At 41.7% G+C, this 24,043-nt stretch overlaps 1 protein-coding gene across 1 annotated transcript in view; it reads right to left on the bottom strand.

The window, feature by feature from the left end:
- RIC8B (RIC8 guanine nucleotide exchange factor B) overlaps positions 1 to 23,481 on the bottom strand; it is a 135,038-nt gene extending 111,557 nt beyond the window's left edge. The window contains exon 1 of the mRNA XM_063447784.1: positions 23,241 to 23,481. Coding sequence (XP_063303854.1) covers positions 23,241 to 23,324 — 84 coding nt within the window. The 5' untranslated portion in view covers positions 23,325 to 23,481. The remainder of the gene's footprint in view (positions 1 to 23,240) is intronic.
- Between the last annotated feature and the right edge of the window lie 562 nt (positions 23,482 to 24,043).

Raw genomic sequence — 24,043 nt, 5'->3', positions numbered from 1 at the left:
TGAATCTAGAGCCGATGTTCCACATAGCTGATCAGGCTTCGCCCCCGTTCCCTCACTCCACCCCCGCTGATCTCAGCCAGCTGGGGAAACCTAGTGCGCTTGCATGGGCAATGGCAGTGCTCGCATTAGAATTTCCCCATAGGAAAAATCTGATGCTGGAGGTCCCCGTGGAGAATGTGAGGACGTCCAGCGTCAGATAACGGACCGCCCGTTTTCAATTTCGGAAGTCCCCCCTAGTAGTGGTCTTCTCAGAAACTGCAATAATTACCACTGTAGGTTTAAGGGACATGGGATATTGAACCCAGACCATTTCAATGAACTGAAGTGGTCTGGGTGCCTACAGTGTACCTTTAAACCAGGGCTTGACAAATCCCAGGACAACATTTCTAGTCGCCATGGCGACCTGGGATTTGGTCCTGGGAGCTCTTTAGTGAAGGCTGCCAACAGCAGGATGGGAGGTGGCCAGCCCACCCATACAAGGCAGCCTGGTAGGGGGCTTGCCACCAGCACAGGGCAGTCTGGGAGCCGGCCACCAGCCTGGGGTAGTGTGGGAGGTGGCGCTCAATGGAGCAGTAATCCTCCTGCAGTTCCTCTCAGCTCTCTCGCGCTGTTTATTGATGCCAGGGGCCGGAATGATGTCATTCTGGTCCCGGCCTCACTATAGAGAGCACGCAATGGAGCAGAGAGAAACTGCAGGAAGATTAGAGCACAGGCCCACTGGACCCCAGGGAAAGATCCACTCAGCTCTCACACAGGTAGGGAGGCTGGGTGGACATAAATGAAAATTAAAATGTTAATTTGTGAGTTTATGAGCAAATAGGTGTGTGTCATTGTGTCTGTCTGTCCGACAGCGAGTGTCTGTTTAGGTACCTGCCCCCCCTTCAATCACATGGAAGAGGTGTTTTTACTCACTTTTTTTCCCACGCTGTGCCGGTTTCACAGCGGCTGGTCATTCAAAATAAAACTTTGTTAGTTTAAAAAAGACTGGCTCCTAACTTTTTTTTAGCTGGCTCCTAGATTCCAAACAAATGTGTCAAGCCCTGACTGTAACGAACACTAGAACAACCCAGACCACTTCATCTCAATAAAGCGGTCTGGCTGCAGTGTCCCTGTCCTTTTAGCCCTGCAATATAAAAACAATACAGTTCTTTTAGAAAACTAGTTGTTTACATTGTAAGTCCATTATGTTTAGGATGACAGCCACTAGAGGCCCTTCCACGGCACTGACCAAGTAAAATTCAATGCTTTCCTATGGGGAAATGTAAATGTGAGTGTGGCACTCGCTGCTAATGTGCATTAGGTCTCCAATGTTCCTCGTTGATGAGAATTGGATTGGACATCGGTGAAGGAGACCACGTCGAGGAGGCCTCGGTAAAGTAAAAAGGTAAGTAGAACGTTTTACTTTTTTTTTTTTTTAAAAGCTAAAAGTCATTGATGAGGACGTTATGAGTCAGGACATCACAGTGACCATTGGTTAATTTTTAAGAGGCACAGAAATGCTGTGAGCTCACATAAATGTTATGTAAGCAGATTGTTTTCTTTTACTAGTTTAGAAAGTGAAAAAAGTAAGGGGGGACATCTTGGTAACCCCTAAAGCCCCATCGTGAAAGGTTTATTCAAAGCACCATGATCACTCCCATGTTTTGTAGCAGTCATTGGGCAGGTACAGAACGAGAGTAAAATACCATAGTATGCAGTCTCACATCTCACAGTCTTACAGAGAGCAACTAATAAAAACTAGTGAGTTAATTAAACCATCACCCAAAAATAGTGGGAGGGAGCAGGTGTTTTAATTTTTTAAAGGGATACTTAAAAAATAGACCAGGGGTTCCCAATTATTTTTTCCCGTGGAACCCTTTGACATAGTATACCAACATCGTGGAACCCCAAAAATAAAATTTGCGCCATAGCACAAACCTTTTAATGAGTGGCTTTTTCATCATCATTTTTAAATATTTTTCTCATAAACTGTTTAGTCTTATGATACTCCTGAAGCTTTTGCTTAAAAAGCAGTCGGCATATTTTCTTTTCTTTGTTTGATAAGAAGATTGAGTAGCAGTGTGTGCTTTTCTTTTTTTCATTGACTTTTCACTTGTCTCTGCTATTTGAGGAACAGTAGATCCAACTATTTCGGACCGGTTTTCTTGATTTCTTGTTGTATCATCTTTCATGTTTCTATAAGTGTCGAAGAGTTAAAAATAGTAAGTTTTCTCTTGAGAATTCCTTGTTTTAACTAGATATCCAAATTCATGGTTGTTGGTTGGTAAAAAAAAAATAAATAAAAAAAACTTTTCTAACCTGTAAAAGTGTACAAAGGCCTTGGTCACAAACGTGTCGCTTCTCAAAAGAGTGCCAAAGTCTTGGTCATTAAGGGATTTAATATTAGATTTCTCTTTACAGGAAACGTGTAGGGAGAATGTAGGTCACAGATAGGGAGGTATGGTTAGGGCTGCGTGATTTAACTCTTAAATAGCAGATAATTGAGCAGTGAGACTGCTGGGACATGATCTGTATACTAAGTCTACATAGTTTTTTGCCTATAGTACCACCTTAATCTATATCAAATTGCATCTGTCCCTCTGTATTGTCTGATGTATCCCTTTAAGAACACCCAAAGGACTGGGATGCCAAGTGGAGATATTTTTGTTTGCATATAGGAAATGTTTGATGTCGAATGACGTCCTAAGTGATCTTTATAAACTCAGAACAAGCTGTGCTACGCTGCATGAGGTATATGGACAATCAATTCAATCTGTGTTTTGATTTTTTTTTTTCCTTCCTTCTTCCACCTCACCCAGTTTTATATTGTTCATATAGCATTTAACATGAACATGAGATTTTTTGCTTTGTAATAATAGCCTTGTGCACTAAATGTGCAATAGTCGTTCAGCTATGAATGGTGTCATCTTACAGGAAAAAAAAAAAATAAAGAAATACACAATTACATAATCTATATACACACATACACATACATACACTATACATTCTGCAACCCAAATCTTATATGCTGCAAAGGTTTGCGCAAGGGGTGTGCCCAGGCATACCCTATGCAGGGAGGTAGGCAACCTTCAGCACTTCAGGGGTTGTGTACCAAATGCCCCATAATGCTGGCAAACTATCTACCCCTGCCTTAATGCACTATGGGCACTTTTGCATTGATTTGGCATGATTTTTTTTTTAAAGGACAAGTAAAATCACCAAGGCCACTACATCTCAAACTGCAAAGATTTCCACATCTAGTGGCTGTCACACTGACAACCACTAGAAACTTTGCATGGCAGTGAGTAAAACTCACTACATTACTAAGTTACATTATTTAAATGCTTTCTTAATGGGAAACTTGGATGCGCTTGCGGCTCATATACATTAGGTGCCCAATGCTCTGCTCATTGGATTAGATTAGACCATAAGGGAAAATGCCATGCCTCCAAGATGTCACCAGAGGCGGACAGGTAAGCAACAAGGACAGGGACACTTAATCGTTAGAAATACAAACCTGTATTTCTAAAGCTTTAGTTTTCCTTTAACCCCTTAAGGACACATGACAAGTGTGACATGTCATGATTCCCTTTTATTCCAGAAGTTTGGTCCTTAAGGGGTTAAAGACTTGTCATGACACTATAATTTGTCACTAGAGCAAAATAATTATTTTGTAACTATTTTAGCCTGGCAAAGTAGGTAGATGAGCTAGCCTTTGCAGTGTAAGCCTCTCAGGACAGTCCTGTTCTATCTCAGTTTTGCCATCCCAACTTAGTTTCCTGGTGTCCTTCATTCTGGGACACCAGGGAATCCTCCTCTGGCTGCACAGCTCACGCACATTATTACAGTATTCATTACGCTTCAGCAGCACTCTCTGCATGGTTCTATATGGTTGGAACCAGCCAGAAGCCCACTCATTTTAGGCAACAGTAATGCAAGTTGCTACATTGGCAAAACTCCCTAAAAGCCTAGCCACCCAGTTCCAAATCCATGCCTTCCAATGTGTTTTTTAACTTACCTCTACAGTGTTAATCACCCCAGTAAATGCTGCAATACAATTTACTAGGGTGACGGAATAAGGCACTGTTCTCAGGATGTATTAGTTTCATTGTAAGTGAAGAATACATTTTAATTTTATGTGGGTGCATCCAAGTGCAATGTGCTTTGCATGTCTCTTTTTTCCAGGGATTAAAGGTTTTTCCGTTTTATCTACTGCATTAAATTCTAAACTACAGTATAGCAACTTCAGGGACCACGCTTGCATCTGTGGTCTCCAGCAAGGCAGAACATGGTTGTGTTCTCGGTAATGTGAGTTGCTGGGCTCTGCATTGTGACAGAGTGTAATGCACAATGACCAACACAGTACTATATCAAAACAGCAAATAAAGATTTAATCTCCTTATTTGTGGGGAATTTTACTAGCACAATACATGGATTGCATTTTATAATTTTCCTGGAGCTGACCTTGATGTCCTACAATTTTTGATAGCTAGCCTGACTTCAATAGGCTAAAACAGAATAAAAGGGTAGATGTTGCAGGAATCACTGAAACAATATATTGTTTAGAAGGTTCTAAGATTAACTAATGAGCACAGCAGAGAGTATCCCTTTATAAATAAATAAGAAGATACTATATCAGCTTTCACAAATAATGAGATCTGCCAGGTTCCTGAAGTATCCAAAGACAAGTTGAATGAATCATGTATTTTCTTGTAAACAATTATTTCAGTGCACCATATATGTAAATATGCCACAGTTACTCTTTGTGGAGGACAATCTCCCAACCCATGTCTCTCTTTAGCTATTACCACCAGATTTGAACAACCTCCCAGTGCCTAAAGAACTTTTCTGTCTTTTTTCCCCCCCTATCTTTTAATGTCCCAAAATTTTCGCTGTGACTTTACCCATAGACAATCCCACTGCTTTGCTTCTCCCTGTAACCTCCTGTTTTGACGATTTGCTTGACCATCCCTATAACATATTGCTGTGGCAGCTCCTCTAGCTTCTAATCACTTAAATTATTCTTCTGACCTTAATCTTTAAGCCTACAATCTCTTTTTTGTCACTGCATCTATCATCAATTCTTTCAGAAAAATTTACATAAATATCTAGGCCTTAAAGAAACATTTCAACATATAAATAAATAAAAATTGAAATGTTTTAATGTTTGTTTGAACCCCCGAGATTTCAGGTGTATCCCCAATAAATGGAGATTTTTTTCTTCCTATCATCTTTTTCCCTATTTTCCCCTTTCACCTCTTCCGAATGTCTGCAAACACATGCCAACCTCTGACGTACTATGAATGGAATTAAGGATACTGGCCCATTAGCCTCACAGCCAGCTGTTCAGCTAGTTACCTATGCTATACACAGCTATCTGTTCTATTTAAACCTAATATTACATCTTATAATCGGACTTACTTTGGGCTTATAACTTTTAATCATGTAATTAATTTGGGGGGAGTGAGGGTTTGTGCATTAGCATTACAAGACAAAATTTTGCAGCAAATAAAGTCGACATATGTTGTAGGAAAGAAAAATCAAAACTATAAATTTGTAAAAATGTTGTAGTATAGGTAGACATTCTTAAGTATTAAGCGTGTAGAGATAAAGAGAAGAACAGAAAGACAAAACACTAAAGATAAGAACCTATACCAAGACACTTATCAATAAAATTATTTTAAAGCAAAGTTGAGCGTTCGGCTGAGAACCACAGCTGCAGAAACCATCCCAAACCACACACGATCAGGTGACACTAATATGGGAAACATTCAGTGGATGTCCGCCATCGCAGACCCATTTCTGACTCAGAGGCAGTTTCCGATTTTGCAGAAGTTAGCCACAATGTTAGCGCAGGTAAGTCCCTTGTACACAGCGCTGAATCAATTTTCCAGGATGATCTTAGTCACCTAGTCAGTGAGCAGGCAGATGTCACTTTATCAGCATGCTGTTCAAGGGAATCCTGGTCTGGAAGTGACTGATGCTTTGCTGGTTGTGGCTGGAGTTTCGGAAACCGACTGGGGGTATTGGAAACCATCACTAGGAGTATCCGTGCCTTCTCACCACTCAAGCTTCACCCAAAATTAGGTCAAATGCTGTGTCTGCCAGAGTCCTCTGAGGTGCCCAACACATTTCAGACTCTCTTGTGTGTCGGGTCGTGGCTCAACTTGGGTGGTCTGTGCTGACCGACTCTGAAGGCCTTGCTGTCTGCTGAAGATTTGAGGCTGACTGGATGGCCCTGGCAGATGAGAATGATATTCCCACTGGTCTAAGGGGATAGGACAGTGAAGACTGCTGCCTTTGAGCCAGGAACGGTGCACACCAGGCAGAATAAGATCATAGGCCTTCTCTCCCACCAGAAAGACCGTCCAGGCCTTAACGCTTGAGAGCTGCTCTACACTTTGGAGTGGGAACAAGTAGGTGCCAAATTGCATGAGGATCCAGATAGGTTCCTATGTCCACTGGTACCAGGACAAGGCTGGGTCCATAGGGGAGACAGGCTGATTAGTTTTATAAAAAAAAAAAAAAAATTAAATGCAAAGAGCTACAGAGTTCCCAGAAGTCGCTTCCATTCAGCATGGCCACCATATCATATTCACATGTATACAGATTACTGTGTGATACAGGTGCTTTAAAAGTGCAAAGTGTATAATCTTTAATAACGCTACAACACTCTAGTGGGAATCCCTCTAACCCACCATAATCATGCATACAAGAAAAGTGGAAAAGAGCTATAATCCTTAAGAGTGGAGCGTATGGAAGATGGTGGACATTTTTGACCACCTACCCTAAATGGGAGTCTGTCAAATTTTACCAGAATTTGATGATGTTTCGCTCCAGCAGATATTAGTACGTATATTCAAGGAAAAAAAATAGGAAAAATACATAACGTAATTCTATGGTGAAGAATAAGAAACTTATCTACGTTGCAGATTAACAACTAACATGGAGTAGAGCCTCGAATAGGACAGGCTCAAATCTCTTCTGTCTGGTGGCACTTTCCCCTTTAATACAGATAATCCTCAGAGAATGAGACAAAAACAATGGAAAAGAAAAATCTTTCTGGTGTAGTAGGTTATAATATAAATATGGAGGTATTAGAGTGCAATACCTCACTATACTTGAATAGTATAAAAATAAATTTATTGCAGTACTAAAAAACTTACAGGCAAATAAAAGGTGAATAAAAAGCGGAGTGTAAAAATAGATATATACTGTCCAGCATGGAATCCTTCCCGAGACGTGTTTCGCTCTGTCTAAGGGCTTTCTCACATTCGGTCTGTTTCAAATTGGGGGTTCTCTGTGGGTTTCCGGCCAGTAGGAGTCAAGTATTCCGGAGGTGTGTTAATTTCAGTTTCCAGAAGTGACCCACTGCACGGAAGCAGCGTCACTTCCGAGGTTTAATTCCCCATCATCTCTCCGGGCAAGTGGTTGTTTCTGCCAGGAATTGATATTTACACAACTGATATGTGTGCGTCATTCCCTTTCTGCCCGCTAATACCATTTTGGGATGGGGTAATTTTTAGCAATAATGTGTAAGTTATCCTGATGGTATTAGAATACTCTTTCAGGAAGTGTCTCCATATATCAAATGTGAAAAAAGGAAAAAATATACAATGTCAATAATTAGAAGATATTAATGATAAAATACTCTCCATTAATGCAGGTTTGATTGATGTATAACAATGTTAAAAAGGACGAATTTATAGTCCCCTCTTTTAAATAAATAATAATAAAGCATTATTTCTATTTACAAGGGACCGTGCTCTTAATAATGTACCGGTATATGAAAAATTGTGTTAAAGTGCATCTGAATGATTTTCCATATGAAACAGATATAAAACACAAGATTTAAAACCATATCTAGCAACTTTTAAATGTTATAAGTGACACATTTCAAAATCACTATTTGAACCAAAGGGTATCAAGGTGTTCAAATTGAAAATCCATCTCATCTCTTGTTTTCCCATTTTTCTGATGGGATCCTCTCCTCTCCAATTTATATATACACACTACTTCAATGAATTTTAATTGTGTGGGGTCACTGTTATGTGTGTGCTTGAAGTGTGCCGAAAGGCTATGTTTTTCAAAGCCATTCCGAATATTTCGGACATGTTCTTGTATTCTTACATTTAGGCATCTTGTAGTTCTCCCTACATACCCCAATCCACAAATAATAAGGTAAATCACCATTTTAGAATAGCAGGTGATAAGGTGTTTAATTGGAAAAGTTGTTTTCTCTGCCTGGGAAGTAGAGAAGGATGTTAGGTGTCTTTTTTTGGAGCCACTGTTTTTACAGGCCTCATACACGCCACATCCATAAAAGCCGTTGGATTGATTAAAAGGCATTATTCCTCTCTCTTGGATTTTTAATATGATTCCATACCAAATGATTTTTAAAGTTGGGTAATACTCTATAGGTTATTATCGGTTTATCTGGTAAAATACCATTTAGTAATGTGTCATTTTGTAAAATGGGCCAATACTTTTTAAAAATTCTCTTTACTTGGTGGCTGTGCCAACTAAAAATCACATAAAATCTATTCTGTGTCCATCTTGAGAGGTAATAGGAGTTTTATATTCTAATAAAGTGTTGCGATCTTTAAGGGTTACTTCATAATGGGCCTGATTTAAAAGCTGACCCTGATATACTTTCTGCTTAAAATCTCTAAAGATTTTGCTTGATTGTATATTAAACATCTCTTCATCAGTGCAGTTTCTTTTAATCCTTAGCAGTTGTACTTTAGGAGCGTTGAACAGCCACGGGGGAAAATGACTCTTTTCCTGTAGCTGTAGCTGTAGCTGTTGACGTCTATTGGTTTGAAAAAAGTTTTGGTTTTGATTGCACGGTTTTCAATAGATATTTCAAGATTTAAAAAAAATTGACTGTAGATGGACAGTCAATTTTTTAGGATCTTGAAATAAATATTGAAAACTGTGAAATCAAAACAACCCTACAGCATCTATGATATACCCCTCTTTATTTCCTTTTAATGACAGGTATCCTTAGATGGGAGTGGTCATCTTATTTTCTAGGAGATAGCAGCTGTGACAGTTTCAGTTCTTTTCTCACAGGAGTTGTGCCTCTGTGTCTATATTTACTTCTTGTGTGTGTTAGAATACAAAAATGGAAGATCCCACAAGAGTGATGATGTCAATGGGATCGACAAAATCATTTCCTGTGTGACTTAACCCCTTAAGGACCAAACTTCTGGAATAAAAGGGAATGACGTCACACATGTCATGTGTCCTTAAGGGAATAAATTAAAAAGATGGGTTAGGCTACAAATCATATTGCTGCATTAAAACCATACCACAAATATTTTTTATAAATGATACAAAAATAATGAAAAAAAGTTCATACAAATTTTAAACCTAAATATACGGTAACTATGTTCAAGATAATGGGGAATGTTTACAGCTTTTTACGGATGTGATTTACAAGAGTTTGAGACTCTTGTTTTTAAACATAAAAAAATGTGAGAGTATAATTTTAATCAGGATGAAAGGATGGCCTTTAAAAAACTGTATCAGAGACTGGACATTGTTTTTAAGGAAGCGGATAAAGAGGGGGCAGCAGTGGTCTTAAATCGAGAGTACTATATTGAGGAAGCTTTGCGACTCCTACATATTGCAAATTACATAAAGATCCCATCAATGAATTCAAAAATAAATTACTGGACCTAGTGAAAAAGAAATCGGGATCTAAAGATTCTAAATACCGTATATACTCGAGTATAAGCCGACCCGAATATAAGCCGAGGCCCCTAATTTTATCCAAAAAAACTGGGAAAACTTATTGACTCGAGTATAAGACTAGGGTGGGAAATGCAGCAGCTACTGGTAAATTTCTAAATAAAATTAGATCCTAAAAAAAATATATTAATTGAATATTTATTTACAGTGTGTGTATAATGAATGCAGTGTGTGCGTATGTGTGTGTGTATGAGTGCAGCGTGTGTGTATGAGTGCAGCGTGTGTGTGTATGAGTGCAGCGTGTGTGTGTATGAATGCAGTGTGTGTGTATATGAATGCAGTGTGTGTGTGCATGAATGCAGTGTGTGTGTGCATGAATGCAGTGTGTGTGTGTATGAATGCAGTGTGTGAATGCAGTGTGTGCAGGGCCGGTGCAAGGATATTTGCCGCCGTAGGCAAAAAAAATTTTGCCGCCCCCTCCCCCCCCCATATGTCCTGACTTCCCCTCCTCCTCCCTCAGTGGTCCTTACCTCCCCACCCCCGTGTTCCTTCACCCCCCCCCCCCAGTGGTCCTGACTCACCCCTCCCCTAGTGGTCCTTACCCTCCCCCCCCCTAGTGGTCCTTACCCTCCCCTCCCCTAGTGGTCCTTACCCTCCCCTCCCCTAGTGGTCCTTACTTCCCCCTCCCCTCCCATAGTGGTCCTTATCCCACCCCCTCCCTCTCATAGTGGCCCTTATCCCCCTTCTCCCTCCCATAATGTTCCTTATCCCCCCCCATCCCTCCCATAGTGGTCCATATACCCCCCACCCCTCCCTCCCATAGTGGTCCTTATACCCCCCTCCCTCCCATAGTGGTCCTTATACCCCCCTCCCTCCCATAGTGGTCCTTATCCCACCCCCTCCCATAGTGGTCCTTATACCCCCCCTCCCTCCCATAGTGGTCCTTATACCCCCCTCCCTCCCATAGTGGTCCTTATACCCCCCCTCCCTCCCATAGTGGTCCTTATACCCCCCCTCCCTCCAATAGCGGTCCTTATCCCCCCCCCTCCCTCCCATAGTGGTCCTTATAACCCCCCCCCCCCCTCCCATAGTGGTCCTTATCCCCCTTTTTTTGTTATTAATTTTTTTTATTATTATTATTTTTTTTAATTTTATTTATATATTTATTTTTTTTCGTCCCCCCTCCCTGCTTGATATATGGCAGGGAGGGGGGCTCCTTCCCTGGTGGTCCAGTGGCATTGGCAGTTCAGTGGGGGGGCTGTGGGGGCTGTGAGAGATCGTTACTTACCTCTCCTGCAGCTCCTGTCAGCTCTCTCCTCCTCCGCGCGGTCTGTGCAGCTCCTTCTATCAGCTCACACTGTAAGTCTCGCGAGAGCCGCGGCTCTCGCGAGACTTACACTGGGAGCTGACCGAGGTGCTGAACGGACGGCGCGGAGGAGGAGAGAGCTGACAGGAGCTGCAGAACAGGTAAGTACAGCTCTGCCAGCCCCCCTCTCCCCCGGTCTGTATTATGGCAATGCAAATTGCCATAATACAGACTATGACTCGAGTATAAACCGAGTTGGGGTTTTTCAGCCCAAAAAATGGGCTGAAAAACTCGGCTTATACTCGAGTATATACGGTAAGACCGTTTAATTTTTTATTTAAAGAGCACCCTAGGTTTGCCATTTTTACTATATGCCAAAAGTACATATATCCTTAGAAAAAAAAAACAGGCATGCTGATTCCAAGTGGACTTGGTATGCTTACAGCAAATTTGTTGCAGTATGTGGACTTTCATCTGCAAAAACATAAATTTTACTTACCGAAAATTTCTTTTTCCTGAAGATTAGAGGCAGTGCTTACACCATAGGGATATCCAATCTGGAGGGAAAAACAGGCAGGCAAATCTCCAAACATTTTAACCCCTCCCCTAATTACCTCCTTTCCAATAAGTAGCAGCTCCTCCTGATCATCCCCAGACAATACATAAGCCAAATAGCTGCAAAATTACTTAGTTTATTAGAAAAAGGGGCGGGAATTGTAGCACTGCCTCTAATCTTCAGGAAAAAGAAATTTTCGGTAAGTAAAATTTATGTTTTTCCTTTCAGATTAGAGGCAGTGCTTACACCATAGGGATATAATAAAGCAGATCCTGAGGGCGGGTTTCAGTTCACTACTGCTTGAAGCACCCTGCGCCCAAAAGCTGCATACTCCGAGGCCAGTATGTCCCACTTGTAGTGTCCTGAGAACGTATGGAGAGAGGACCGATTAGCAGCTGAACAAATTCGAGACGGAGAAGTAGCTGCACGCAGAGCCCCTGACGGCGAAACAGCTCTAGTAGAATGTTCCTTTATAGGGCCTGCAAATTCCGAGCCACTCTTAGAATAAGATAACAGAATACAATCCTTCAGTCATCTAGCCAGAGAACTCTGCGAAACCAACATACCTTTCTGTGTGCCTATGAACAAGACAAACATACCGATATCCTAACGGAAGGATTCCGTAGCTTTAGATATTGCCAAAGACCTATCGTTACGTCTAAGCAGAGAAAATTACTTACCAAGGCATTAGACGGATTCCGACACAAGGTCGGCAAAACCACTTCTCGGTTGACATTGGCAACAGAAAAAACTTTAGTGATACCTGAAGGATCGAGCTTCAGAACCTCCTTGTCCTGATGAAAACCAAAAAGGGAAAATACTCCCGAAGCGCTCGGAGCTCACATACTCTTTTAGCTGACGAATAGCCATCAAAGGAAAACGGTATCCAAAGAAAACATCTTCAGGGAACTTCTTCCAATGGTTCAACAGGCGGTACTCAAAGCGCGGAAAGGACCAAATTCAGATCCCAGGGAGGACAGGTTTCCCTAACAAAGGGCACCAAACGTGTCAGAGCTCTGAAGAACCTTGAAATCAGAAAATTCGAGGTGAAACATCTGAGGGAGAAGAAACCGATAGCAGAAACAAGTAAACTAAATGAAGCAGGTTTAAGACCTTTGCCAATCTCATCTGAAGGAAGTATAGAATCTTCTGGATGGACGCGGAAACAGGTTTGACTTCAAACCTACAACATCGCTGAAACTTCCAAATCCTAACGTAGAACCTTGAAGTAGATGCCAACAAAAAATTTTTATAACTTCAGGATCCAGACCTTTACACTCTAAATCTGGAGTCCAGAAACCAGGCCGTCAATCGGAATCTCCGAAGGGCCGGAAGAGGCACCATGGCGTCCTCTAGAATTACTCCTGAAAAGAGGAAGCTTCCAAAAGGTGGCCCCCGGAAAGTTCAGGAGAACCGAGAACCAACTACTTCTTGGCCACCCTGGACGGATTAGGATAATACTTACATTTCCCAGCCTTACTTTTTTGAAGTATTCTGGGAATAATCACTACTGGCGGGAAGCTATATGCCAGGTTGAACTTCCATGGTAATGACAGGGCATCTATGAAATCCGGCCTGTCTGCTGGAGTTAGGGATGCAAAACGTCTTGTCTTCCTGTTCACTCTGGGTGCCATCAGGTCTATCTCCGGAACACCGAAGCGGACTGTGCTGAACTTGAAAGTTCTGCATGACAGGGACCAAACTGCTTGTTTCAAATGATGCCTGCTCAGGGCATCTGCCACCACATTGAACTTTCCTAAAATGTGAACTGCAGAGATTGACATCAGGTGCACTTCTGCCCACAGCATGATTATTGAACAAAGGCTTTCTAATCTTGTTGATCTCGTACCTCCCTGTATGTTCAAATATGCCACTGTCGTTCGATTGTCTGAACGAATTCGAATATGTTGAACTTTGATGAGAAACTGAAACGCCAAGAGTGCCATCCATACGGCCTTTAATTCCCTGAAGTTCGAGGAACTTCTCATATCCTTCTCTTGCCAGGACCCCTGCTTCTATACGTCTTCCAGATGGGCCCCCCAGCCCAGCGCAGAGGCGTCTGTTGATATGATAGTAAAGGACTTCATCCGGAAAGACAGACCCTCGTGGAGGAATCGAGAAAATGTCCACCACTGCAGACTTTTCAAAATTAGATCGTTAAACCTCATCAGCCTATCTAGGCCGAGTTCCTGTCGATACCAGACCTGCAGAATGTAACTTTGTAGAGGTCTCATTCTGGCTATTGCCCAAGCGACTGCCGGGATTGAGGCTGTAAACAGACCCAGCAAGCACCTGGCATCTCTGATTGAAAACATACTTTTTTCTCAGAGATTCCGGATTAACCGCTTGATCTTTTAGTATCTTCCCCTCTGGCAGGAATAACTTCATCGCGATAGAATCCAAAAATAGACCCAAGAACTGGATCCTTTGAACTGGCACTAGTTCCGATATGTTGAAATCTATTAGCCAGCCATGCTTTTCCAGCGATTTGATGGCTGTCCCCAGGTCTAACTGTAGTTGAACTTGGGACTCTGCAAACAACAGCCAGTCGTCCAAATATGGAATGACAGCGATGCCCATACTTCTTAGAAAGCTTGAACTACTACTCGAAGCTATGTGAATACTCTGGGCGCTGATGCCAGGCCGAAAGGTAGTGCTCTGAATTGGTAATGTATGGTTACCAATTGGCAGCACACCGCATCCGTAGAAAACTTTTGCTGGATTCTGCTATGGGTACATGAAGATAGGCATCTTTCAAATCCAGGGAAGCAAACCAATTTTATGGGTGCATAAGCAGAGCAGCCGACTTTACTGTTTCCATGAGGAATTTCTTTATGATAATCCGCTTGTTTACGGCCTTTAGGTCTAGGATAGGTCCGAACGAACCATCTGGTTTTGGCACCAAGAAAAGTCTTGAATAGGTGCCTTGATGTCTTCCTTTAGAGGAACTTCTTCCACCACTCTTTTAGTAACAGAGTCGATACTTCTTCCTATAATCAAAGCCTCTTTCTGTTGACCCTTGAAATAGTTTCTAAGAGAGGAACTTCTAAATGAGGGAAGTGTCTCTGCGTTACGGCTTCTAACTGCTTCCCATACGATACTGGTAAAGCATTCCTTCCTTCCTTCACCTGTTTCAACAACTCATCCAGCTTTGAACCGAAAAGTCTTCCAGGTTCAAAAGATAGTTCACACAGTGAATTATCAGGTGTCGCATCTGCTGACCAATTTCTAAGCCAAAGTGCTCTTCTGGCGACTGTTGAAATACCTATATTCTTGGCCGATAATTACAGGCTTTCTGCAGAGGCATCCACTAAAAATCAGATGCCATACTGATATTTTATAATAGCTTTAACGGGTCTTCCTTTTCTAGTTCTTCCAACCAAAGAAATATGGGCCTTGGCAACGGATGACCCCGTAATCAAAGCTTTAGCTTGAGCTGCCGAAGAGATGAACAACATCTTTAAGGAGGAGTCCATGCGTTCAACCATGACCTCCTTGAGGCCGCTTGAAACTCCAATTGGTAATGAAGTTTTCTTACCTATTTGAGCAATAGGAACGCCCACTACAGGGACAGTATCCAGCATACAGTCTTGTACCGCTTCTATGGAAAGAGAGAAATAAAAACTGTCTAGCCAATAAACAGCATGTGACCTGGGAATTTTCCATTCTTTTAAATCAATACCCCAATCTGTGGGTGAAAAAGAAACCTATAGGACTTTTACCCTGTTTCTTCAAGTTCAAATGCAACTGCACTTCTTTAATCAATTCCCCAAATGGATTCTACTGGGAATGCAGATTCCTCATTTGATGAGGCACTGCTGAATTATCGCCATACTCAGAACCACTAGTTCCAAACTAGAATCGGAACTTCCCAAGATCTTAGGCTTTTTGTTAGCATGTATTACAAGCTGAGAATCCTGGGCAACCGAAGCCTGGATTGTTTGTAATGCTGCTGACCACATATCCACAACTGTTCGCTGCATACTTTGTTGCAACCAGCTGATAAAGTGGACATTACTGTTCTTTGTGCTTCCTCTGAAGCTTCTTTGAACACACAGAGCAAAGTTTTCTTTTTACAACCATCTGGCATAAGCTGGCCACACACAGAGCACATTAAATGCTTGGCTAGATGTACATTTCCCCTTCTCAGCAACTTTATCCAAATTTTCAGGATTATATACTGGGAACAGAAAACAAACAAGGGAAAATAAACAAAATTTTTCCCTAAAGATTCAGGCTAGAACCATTTAAATAAAAACTTAATCAGTCTTACCTTAAATGGCCCGAGAGTGTGTTGGAGGGCAGGTGAGAAACACACATTGCAAACCGTTCTGAGAGCTCCTGGCAAACAGAGGTTGCTGCTGGGGATGCTCCTTTTAAGTCCTGTAACCAAACAAAAACGCCCAGTTCAAATTTGGCGCCTGAATCCAGGTTCGCATTGCGCATGTGCATAGCGCTCTGCGACTCCCTGGTGGAACGCAACGCAACTTGTGTGTGCGTTCCACCGACAGGACCTCCCAGCCGACGCACGCCTGCGTCCTTCGTCAGACCGGCACCTGGCACGGCAAGAGACGGAATAAATTCTGAGGGACCACGCCGTCCGGCGTGTTAAACGCTACTTACCCGAACATCAAGGAAGCAGAGCCTCCCGAGCCTCAGCCCTTCTCACCTGCTTCCTGGAGAACCTTCCTGCATAACCTCCCCTGCCGAAGGCAGGCAAAGAACTGGGGATGATCAGGAGGAGCTGCTACTTATTGGAAAGGAGGTAATTAGGGGAGGGGTTAAAATGTTTGGAGATTTGCCTGCCTGTTTTTCCCTCCAGATTGGATATCCCTATGGTGTAAGCACTGCCTCTAATCTGAAAGGAAAAATATGTTCCGTTATCTAAATCATATATAAAGGATACTGGAGTTGGCATAAAGGATGGACCTTAGGAAAAGCTTTTATTCCATTACGCTGCAAGAAACATATTTGAAATAACTCCATAGATGGTATTTAGTTCTCTCCCGTATCGTCAAGTTCAATAGAAATGTATCAGACCAATGCTGGAGATGTAACCTAGAGAGAGGTACCTTTCTTCATGTTTGGTGGGAGTGCATAAAACTGCAGGTATTTAAACATGAAATAGATACATTGTTTACATTTATTTTTAAAAACCGATATTTCTTTAACCCCTTAAGGACACATGACATGACATTTATTCCAGAAGTTTGGTTCTTAAGGGGTTAAACCCAAGTATCGGGCACTTTCACTTGGGACTTTCTAAAGAAAATAAAAGCACCATTATTATAGTGATCAATATACTGCTTACTGTTAAATTAAATATTGCAAGAGCATGGCGAAAACCTAATTTTCCTTCATGGGCAGAGTTCATCTGCCAAATCTCCTATCAAGGGAAAATGGAAAGATATTTTTATATGATGAATAAACATATGCCACTGTAAAATAAGATATGGACCCCTGTTTAATTATTTATATCTTCAAAGAAGGACCCCCTATGGGATAGTGCCAAAAACTTATCAATTTGTTCCATCCATGCTGCTCTTATACCTCAAAATGCAAGTTTGTTTGTAGTATTTGTGAATGAGATTGATTATGCCAGTTTTTACAACAATGTGATGAATAACTTAATGTTTTATAATATAATATATGATTGTTATTACTTGGTTTGTATAATTTGCAAAAATTATTAAAAAATAATGATAAAAATTAAAGGATAACGGTCATATACTTAATATGATCATGGACATATAATGGAAAGATACACAACTCTTGGAGGCGGAGCCAGCATGATGTGTTTTCCTTGTTTACATTCATAGACCATGGAAAAGGAATATCTGCACGATAGTACTTAATAGAAATGCACATCTGGATGGCCATCAGGCAGCTTTTATTTTGGACTGCATTTCTTTTATTCTCACTCATAACTATTTTTAATTCCATAACAATTTTACTTGCAGACATGTGTTACAGCTATGGGAACTATGGGAACTAGGTTTGCCCCTCAGTTATGCTAACCTATTTAAAGGCAATATGAGAAGACAACCACATTTGGGTTAAGCATGGGTGGAGTACAAATCTAGTGCTCTGGAAAAGCTTCAATGACATCATCATCATTTGGGATGGACCGAAGGCAAGCATATCTAACTTTTTAGTATACATTAACAACAACGATTTTGGACTTAAGTTTGCCCCGGAGATGCAGGACACATGTACAGGAAGGTAAATATAAATAAATAAAATAATAAAATAATAATAATAATAATAATGAAAGAAGGGTTGGAGTAACTCTTTATGGCAGGGGTCTTCAAATCCCAGCCAGCAGGAATTTTGTCCGGTCGTCTGGGATATGTGAGCCTGTTACCTCTGCAGAGCCTACTGTAGGCAGGCGACGAGGCAGCTGTGATCTTTATGCTCTGCTTAGTGATGCCGGGGGCTGGAATATGATGCCACTCCAGCCCCAGAATTACTAAGTGGCACAAAAGGAAGAAGAGCAGGAATACCACAGCTTTCTAGCTGCCCGCCTACAAATACGCGCAGCTGGCCGTCTGCCTCCACTCTGCCCTGGCCTGCCGCCCACTGGATCCGAGGGAAAGCTGGTCCACTCCAGATCTCCAAAACGTAGTGAGGCTGGTTGGACTAACCAAATAATAATTTAAGAGTGTGTGTGAAAATGTGTGTCTGTCTGTCAGCATATGTCTGTGTGTGTTAAGATGACCAACCCTACCCCCCTCCCGATCGCATTGGAATGGCGTTTTACTCCCTCTTTTTCCCCATGCCATGTCGGTCTCCCCACCGCTGGCCCAGCCTCCATGGCTAAGATAATCAAGCTTGATGATCTCAACGAATACAAGGCTTTCCCACAGGAAAGTATTGGGAAACTATTGCGCATGTGCTGCAAAACTCTGCGCCAATCAGCATCTCATCATAGAGATGCATTGAATCAATTCATTGCTATGGCGGAAGTTCAGCGCCTCCACGCAGAGCATGAATGTAGGTGCTGCACAGTGTGCAGCACTGAGATAGGAAGCACTTTATTGGCCGTCTGAGTGACTGCCACTGGAGGTGTCACTATGCGCAATGTAAATACTGCCTTTTCTTGTTTACATTGAAAATTCTGCAGGGAAAGGCTATAGACACCAGAACCACTACATTAAGCTGTAGTGATTCCGGTGACTTTAGTGTCCCTTTAAGAATTGTATGTTTGTCGTTGAAAAGAAAGCTTTGTGCGTGTAAAAAACAAAACAAACAAAAAAAAAAAACACACCTGACTCCTAACTTTTTTTTTTTTGCTCCTGGATTTTAAGCAAATTTGTTAAACCCTGCTTTAAGGTGGCTGAACAAGTGCAGGCTCCCCACTACACTAGCCAGGAGGCTAGCACTAAGAGTGATCGGACAGCTCCCATGGTAAGACATGCATGAACACACTCTCTCCCCCACTCCAAATCCATAAATGTAAAATGTAATAAAACTGCCTCTCATTACAAGATAATTAATTCTACTACTTTCACTTTTAACAGCCAGTCTTACCACCTTTGGCTAAATGCCACAGGGTGGCTGCTGGGTGCAAGTGAAATGGGAAGAGATAACATGTCATATCGTGCAAATATTAAACTACATACTACAGCTCAAAAAAAATTACAAATAAATAATGAAAGGTGCCAGATCGTCATGGTGACAGAGAACTGATTCCTGGCAGAGATCATATGATTCCATGATAGACAAGATCTAAATATCTCCCTGACCAGTACACAGGCTACAACACAGCAGGTTGACTGTGTGCTGTGATATAGGAGACAGATTTTACTGGTCATATGACAGTCCACAAAAGCCTAACCCAGAGGAATGGGAGGATACAGAGTATAACACTTTAGGCACAAGGGAGCCTTTACCTAAACCATCTTTGTTAGAACAGCACACAAACAAAGCCTGCTACACTACTAGATGCCAGAAGAGTGATGCAAACAAACACATTTTCCTCTGTAGAGTACTCTCCTAATCATCAATGGGCATCAATGTAGTGCAGCAGCCGTCTTAAAGCCACATGGATTCCGAGCCTTGTGGGAAGCAGACCGGATCAGCATCCACCATTTGGCAAATTTCTGTCTGGGGTTAAATCTAGTGTGGTCGCGCCTATCCGGCACTGTGAAATCTATGTAGCATTCCATTCTCCCAGATCACTTGTATTCTCTTGTTCACCGGAGTCTGTGTAGATGCACAAGGAAGCTAAGGATGGGTCAGCCCTAACAAACTGCCTAAGTCAGAGGACTGAGGCCAAGTCAGGGGAGGGGAATCCTCGCTTACATCTCTTAATGCCTCAGGTGCAAAACAAATTGGCAATGATGGGACCTCTGAAACTGGATGGTTGGTGTCTGATGGTCGGGTGCCACCAACCTATGGTTGGAGAGTCTGGCAGCGAGCCATCAGGGATACTTTCTTGAGTAGATACTGGCTGGAGAGTGTCCCAAGGTCGTTACCCAAGAGTAACTAGTCGTCTGGAATCTGGTCCATTTTACCAAATTCATAGTAACCCTGGTCTGTGCCCCAATCCAAGTGTACTTTGGCCATTGGTAACACGTTGCGGCTTTCCTTACACCAGGCAGTTGTTTGTTTGTTTGTTTCTAAGAGGGCATTGAGGGGCACACAGCACGACTTGTAAGGGTAAGGGTAGCTCCTGAGTCTCTTAGACCTTGCACAGTATGCCCATTAATGTTTACATCCTGGCAGTGCCGCCATCAAATATACTGGTGGGCCTAATTTCCTAAGGATGACTAGGTTTAGCATGAAACATGTATGATTGCTTATTCATGACTTGAGACCAATATCCACAAAACGGGCAGAAACAGGGCCTTTATACAGTGAAGGGAAAAAGTATTTGATCCCCTGCTGATTTTGAACATTTGTCCACTGACAAAGAAAGGAGCAGTCTATAATTTTAATAGTAGGTGTATTTTAACAGTGAGACAGAATAACAAAACAAACAAAAATAATCCAGAAAAATGCATGTCACAAAAGTTAGAAATTGATTTGCATGTCAATGAGTGAAATAAGTATTTGATCCCCTATCAATCAGCAAGATTTTTGGCACCCAGGTGTCTTTTATACAGGTAACAAACTAAGATTAGGAGCACTCTTAAAGAGAGTATTCCTAAACTCAGCTTGTTACCTGTATAAAAGACACCTGTCCATAGAAGCAATCAACCAATCAGATCCATGACCAAGACCAAAGAGCTGTCCAAGGATGTCAGGGACAAGATTGTAGATCTACACAAGGCGGGAATGGGCTACAAGACTATCGCCAAGCAGCTTGGTGAGAAGGTGACAACAGTTGGTGCAATTATTCGCAAATGGAAGAAACACAAAATAATGGTCAGTCTCATCATGAGGAACGGTGAGGAATCACCCCAGAACTACATAGGGGGATTTTTTTTATTTTTTTTTAATGATCCCAAGCAGCTGGGACCATAGTCACCAAGCAAACAATTGGTAACATACTACGCCGTGAAGGACTAAAATCCTACAGCGCCCACAAGGTCCACCTGCTCAAGAAAGCACATGTACAGGCCCGTCTGAAATTTGACAATGAACATCTGAATGATTCAGAGAAGAACTGGGTGAAAGTGTTGTGGTCAGATGAGACCAAAATCGAGCTATTTGGCATTAACGCAACTCGCCGTGTTTGGAGGAGGAATGCTGCCTATGACATTGTATCCCATTGTACAGTGCTACGGAATTTGCTGGCACTATATAAATAATAATAAGAAAAATAATATGACCTCAAGAACACCATCCCCACCGTCAAACATGGAGGTGGAAACATTATTATTCAAAGGGATGATGCATGGGGCCATTTATTGTCAAATCTTGAATGAAAACCTCCTTCCCTCCTCCAGGGCATTGAAAATGGGTCATGGATAGGTATTCCAGCATGACGACCCAAAAAACACAGCAAAGGCAACAAAGGAATGGCTCAAGAAGCACATTAAAGGTCCTGGAGTGGCCTAGCCAGTCTCCATACCTTAATCCCATAGAAAATCTGTGGAGGGAGGCGACGGTTCGAGTTGCCAAACGTCAGAGTGGGACAAAATCCCTCCTGAGATGTGTGCAAACCTGGTGGCCAACTACAAGAAACGTCTGACCTCTGTGATTGCCAGCAAGGGTTTTGCCACCAAGTACTAAGTCGAAAGGGTCAATTACACATTTCACTCATTGTCATGCAAATCAATTTATAACTTTTTTGATATGCGTTTTTCTGAATTTCTTTTTTTTTTTTTATTCTGTCTCTTACTGTTAAAATAAACCTGCCATTAAAATTATAGACTGATCATTTCTTTGTCAGTGGGCAAACGTTCAAAATCAGCAGGGGATCAAAAACTTTATTCCCTCACTGTGTAGCAGTTGTGTCCAATCATGACCTAACATTTGAAATTGAACTTCAATTATCCTACAAGCCATTACTGCTAAACATTGGCAGCAAGAAGCATATAACATAATCTGTTATAAATAATAGATTTCCTAAAAGCATACACAATGGTAAGTATGTAGCAATAGATAGATGTCAGATGTACAAAGACATAAAAAAATATTTTTGAAAATCACACTTGTGCAAAGATATACTGTTAAACTATGGTTTTACAAATCACCAGGTACTTTTTAAAGGTAGGTCCTTTTTAAGGATTGTGTCAAGAATGATAATAAATAGCAAGGTCAGGTTGAACATGTCACTCAAATTGTCATACAAGCATTATTGAAAGTGAGATTGTAATTCTTTTTTTTTTTTTTTTTTTGCTGTGAGTTTTGTCAGTTCAGTGTGTCCAAAAGATAGAGCCTCATAGTAATACAGTACATTGTTAGGACAGGTGCAAAATAGAGGATGCAGATTTTGCTCAGTGAGAAGATACCTCTGCAAATGGTCCAGTCAGAGGGAGTTGTAGTAAGAGTTTTTCATGTTGAAAAGTGCAATATCATGACAGCACAATGTAGTGAGAAAGAAGGTGCTAAGTTATAATAGCACTGTACAATGGACAGGTGTTACATTGTGAAAAACCCCTCTCAGATGAAAAGGAAGGGCCCGATCCTGTAACAGCACAGTGCAAGGAGTGGGAAACTATATTGTGAAAAAACAGTGAAAGGAGGAGGTGGCATGTTGTAACAGTACAGTGCAAAGAGATACTTTCATGTGAGAGCACATTGCATTATCTGGGATTTTTTGATTACAGCACAGTGTAGAGGTTGTGACTGTGTAGTGCACGGAGAGGGTAGAGCACAATGCACTGAGTGGATAAAATGTGGGATATGTTGTGACAAATTGCAGTGAGCTAGTGCTATGTTGTGTCAGTGCAGTCAGAATGTGTATGTTGTGAGAGTGCAGAGAAAGGGACACTATCTGTGAGAGTGCAGTGAGAGGATGCTATGATTGACACAGTGCAGTGAGAGGACACTATGTAAGAGTGTAGTTAGGGTTGTATGTTGTGACAGTGCAGTAAGGCAGTGCAGAGACAGTGCTATATTGTGACAGTGCAGTGAGGCAGTGCAGTGACAGTGCTATATTGTGACAGTGCAGTGACAGTGCTATATTGTGACAGTGCTAGATTGTGGCAGTGCTATGTTGACACAGTGCAGTGATGAGACAGTGCTATGTTGGAGCAGTGCAGTGGGGCTATGATGTGACAGTGTAGTAGGAGGGTGCAGTGAGAGATGTACCTCTGCATTGTAGTCTCTCAGGGCGGTTTCAATGCTATCCTGGTTGCCAGTGTTGACTCTCTCCAGCACACTATCCAGGTCCATCTCTGTATAAAAGGTGGAGGAACTTGAGCATAAACTGGAGCACCAGCCAGTTCTTTACATACTGTCCGACAGATCCACGCATGCGCAATACGGTACGGAGCACCCTAACCTGCTAGTCCCTCATACAGCTCTACAAAGCCTGATCCCTCATCCAGCGCACAGATCACTTCCTGGACTGATCATGCATACACAGCTCAACCTAACCTGCTCGACGGCAAAACAACCAATCAGATAGCAGCACCGCTCTACCTACCTTGACTACAAGCAGGCACTGTAAACTCCATAGTTCTGTGTACAGATTGTGTGTGCCGCTCTCCTTTCCCATGTATCAACAAGCTTTATTGACAACACTGGAAATTAACATTTTCATTCTAAAGTGGGTTTGTAATTCAATAGTACTAGGGAGTTATAACATGAGTATGAAAAATTATTTAAATCTCCAAAAACAATGTTAATAATTCCAGATTTCTACAGCTAGATATGTGAAATATAAATTATTATTGATACTCCTAGGGTGCCAAAATATTGGATTTTTTTCACAGCTCTGTACATACTGGCATTGTAATCCATCCCACATTTTAAATAGTGAAAAGGAACCAAATAACTGAATTTTAAAAAATAATCTACTCCAATATGGTTTCACGTAAATAATTGTTAGATTAAAATCTGAGATTTACTTTGAATTTCCAACAATTTACTTTCTGCAGTTAGCTCATCTC

Source organism: Pelobates fuscus, chromosome 3, assembly GCF_036172605.1.
Source record: "Pelobates fuscus isolate aPelFus1 chromosome 3, aPelFus1.pri, whole genome shotgun sequence".
Lineage (NCBI taxonomy): Eukaryota > Metazoa > Chordata > Amphibia > Anura > Pelobatidae > Pelobates > Pelobates fuscus.
The sequence above is the reverse complement of the archived record's forward strand: the minus strand, read 5'-3'. Positions and strand labels throughout refer to the sequence as shown.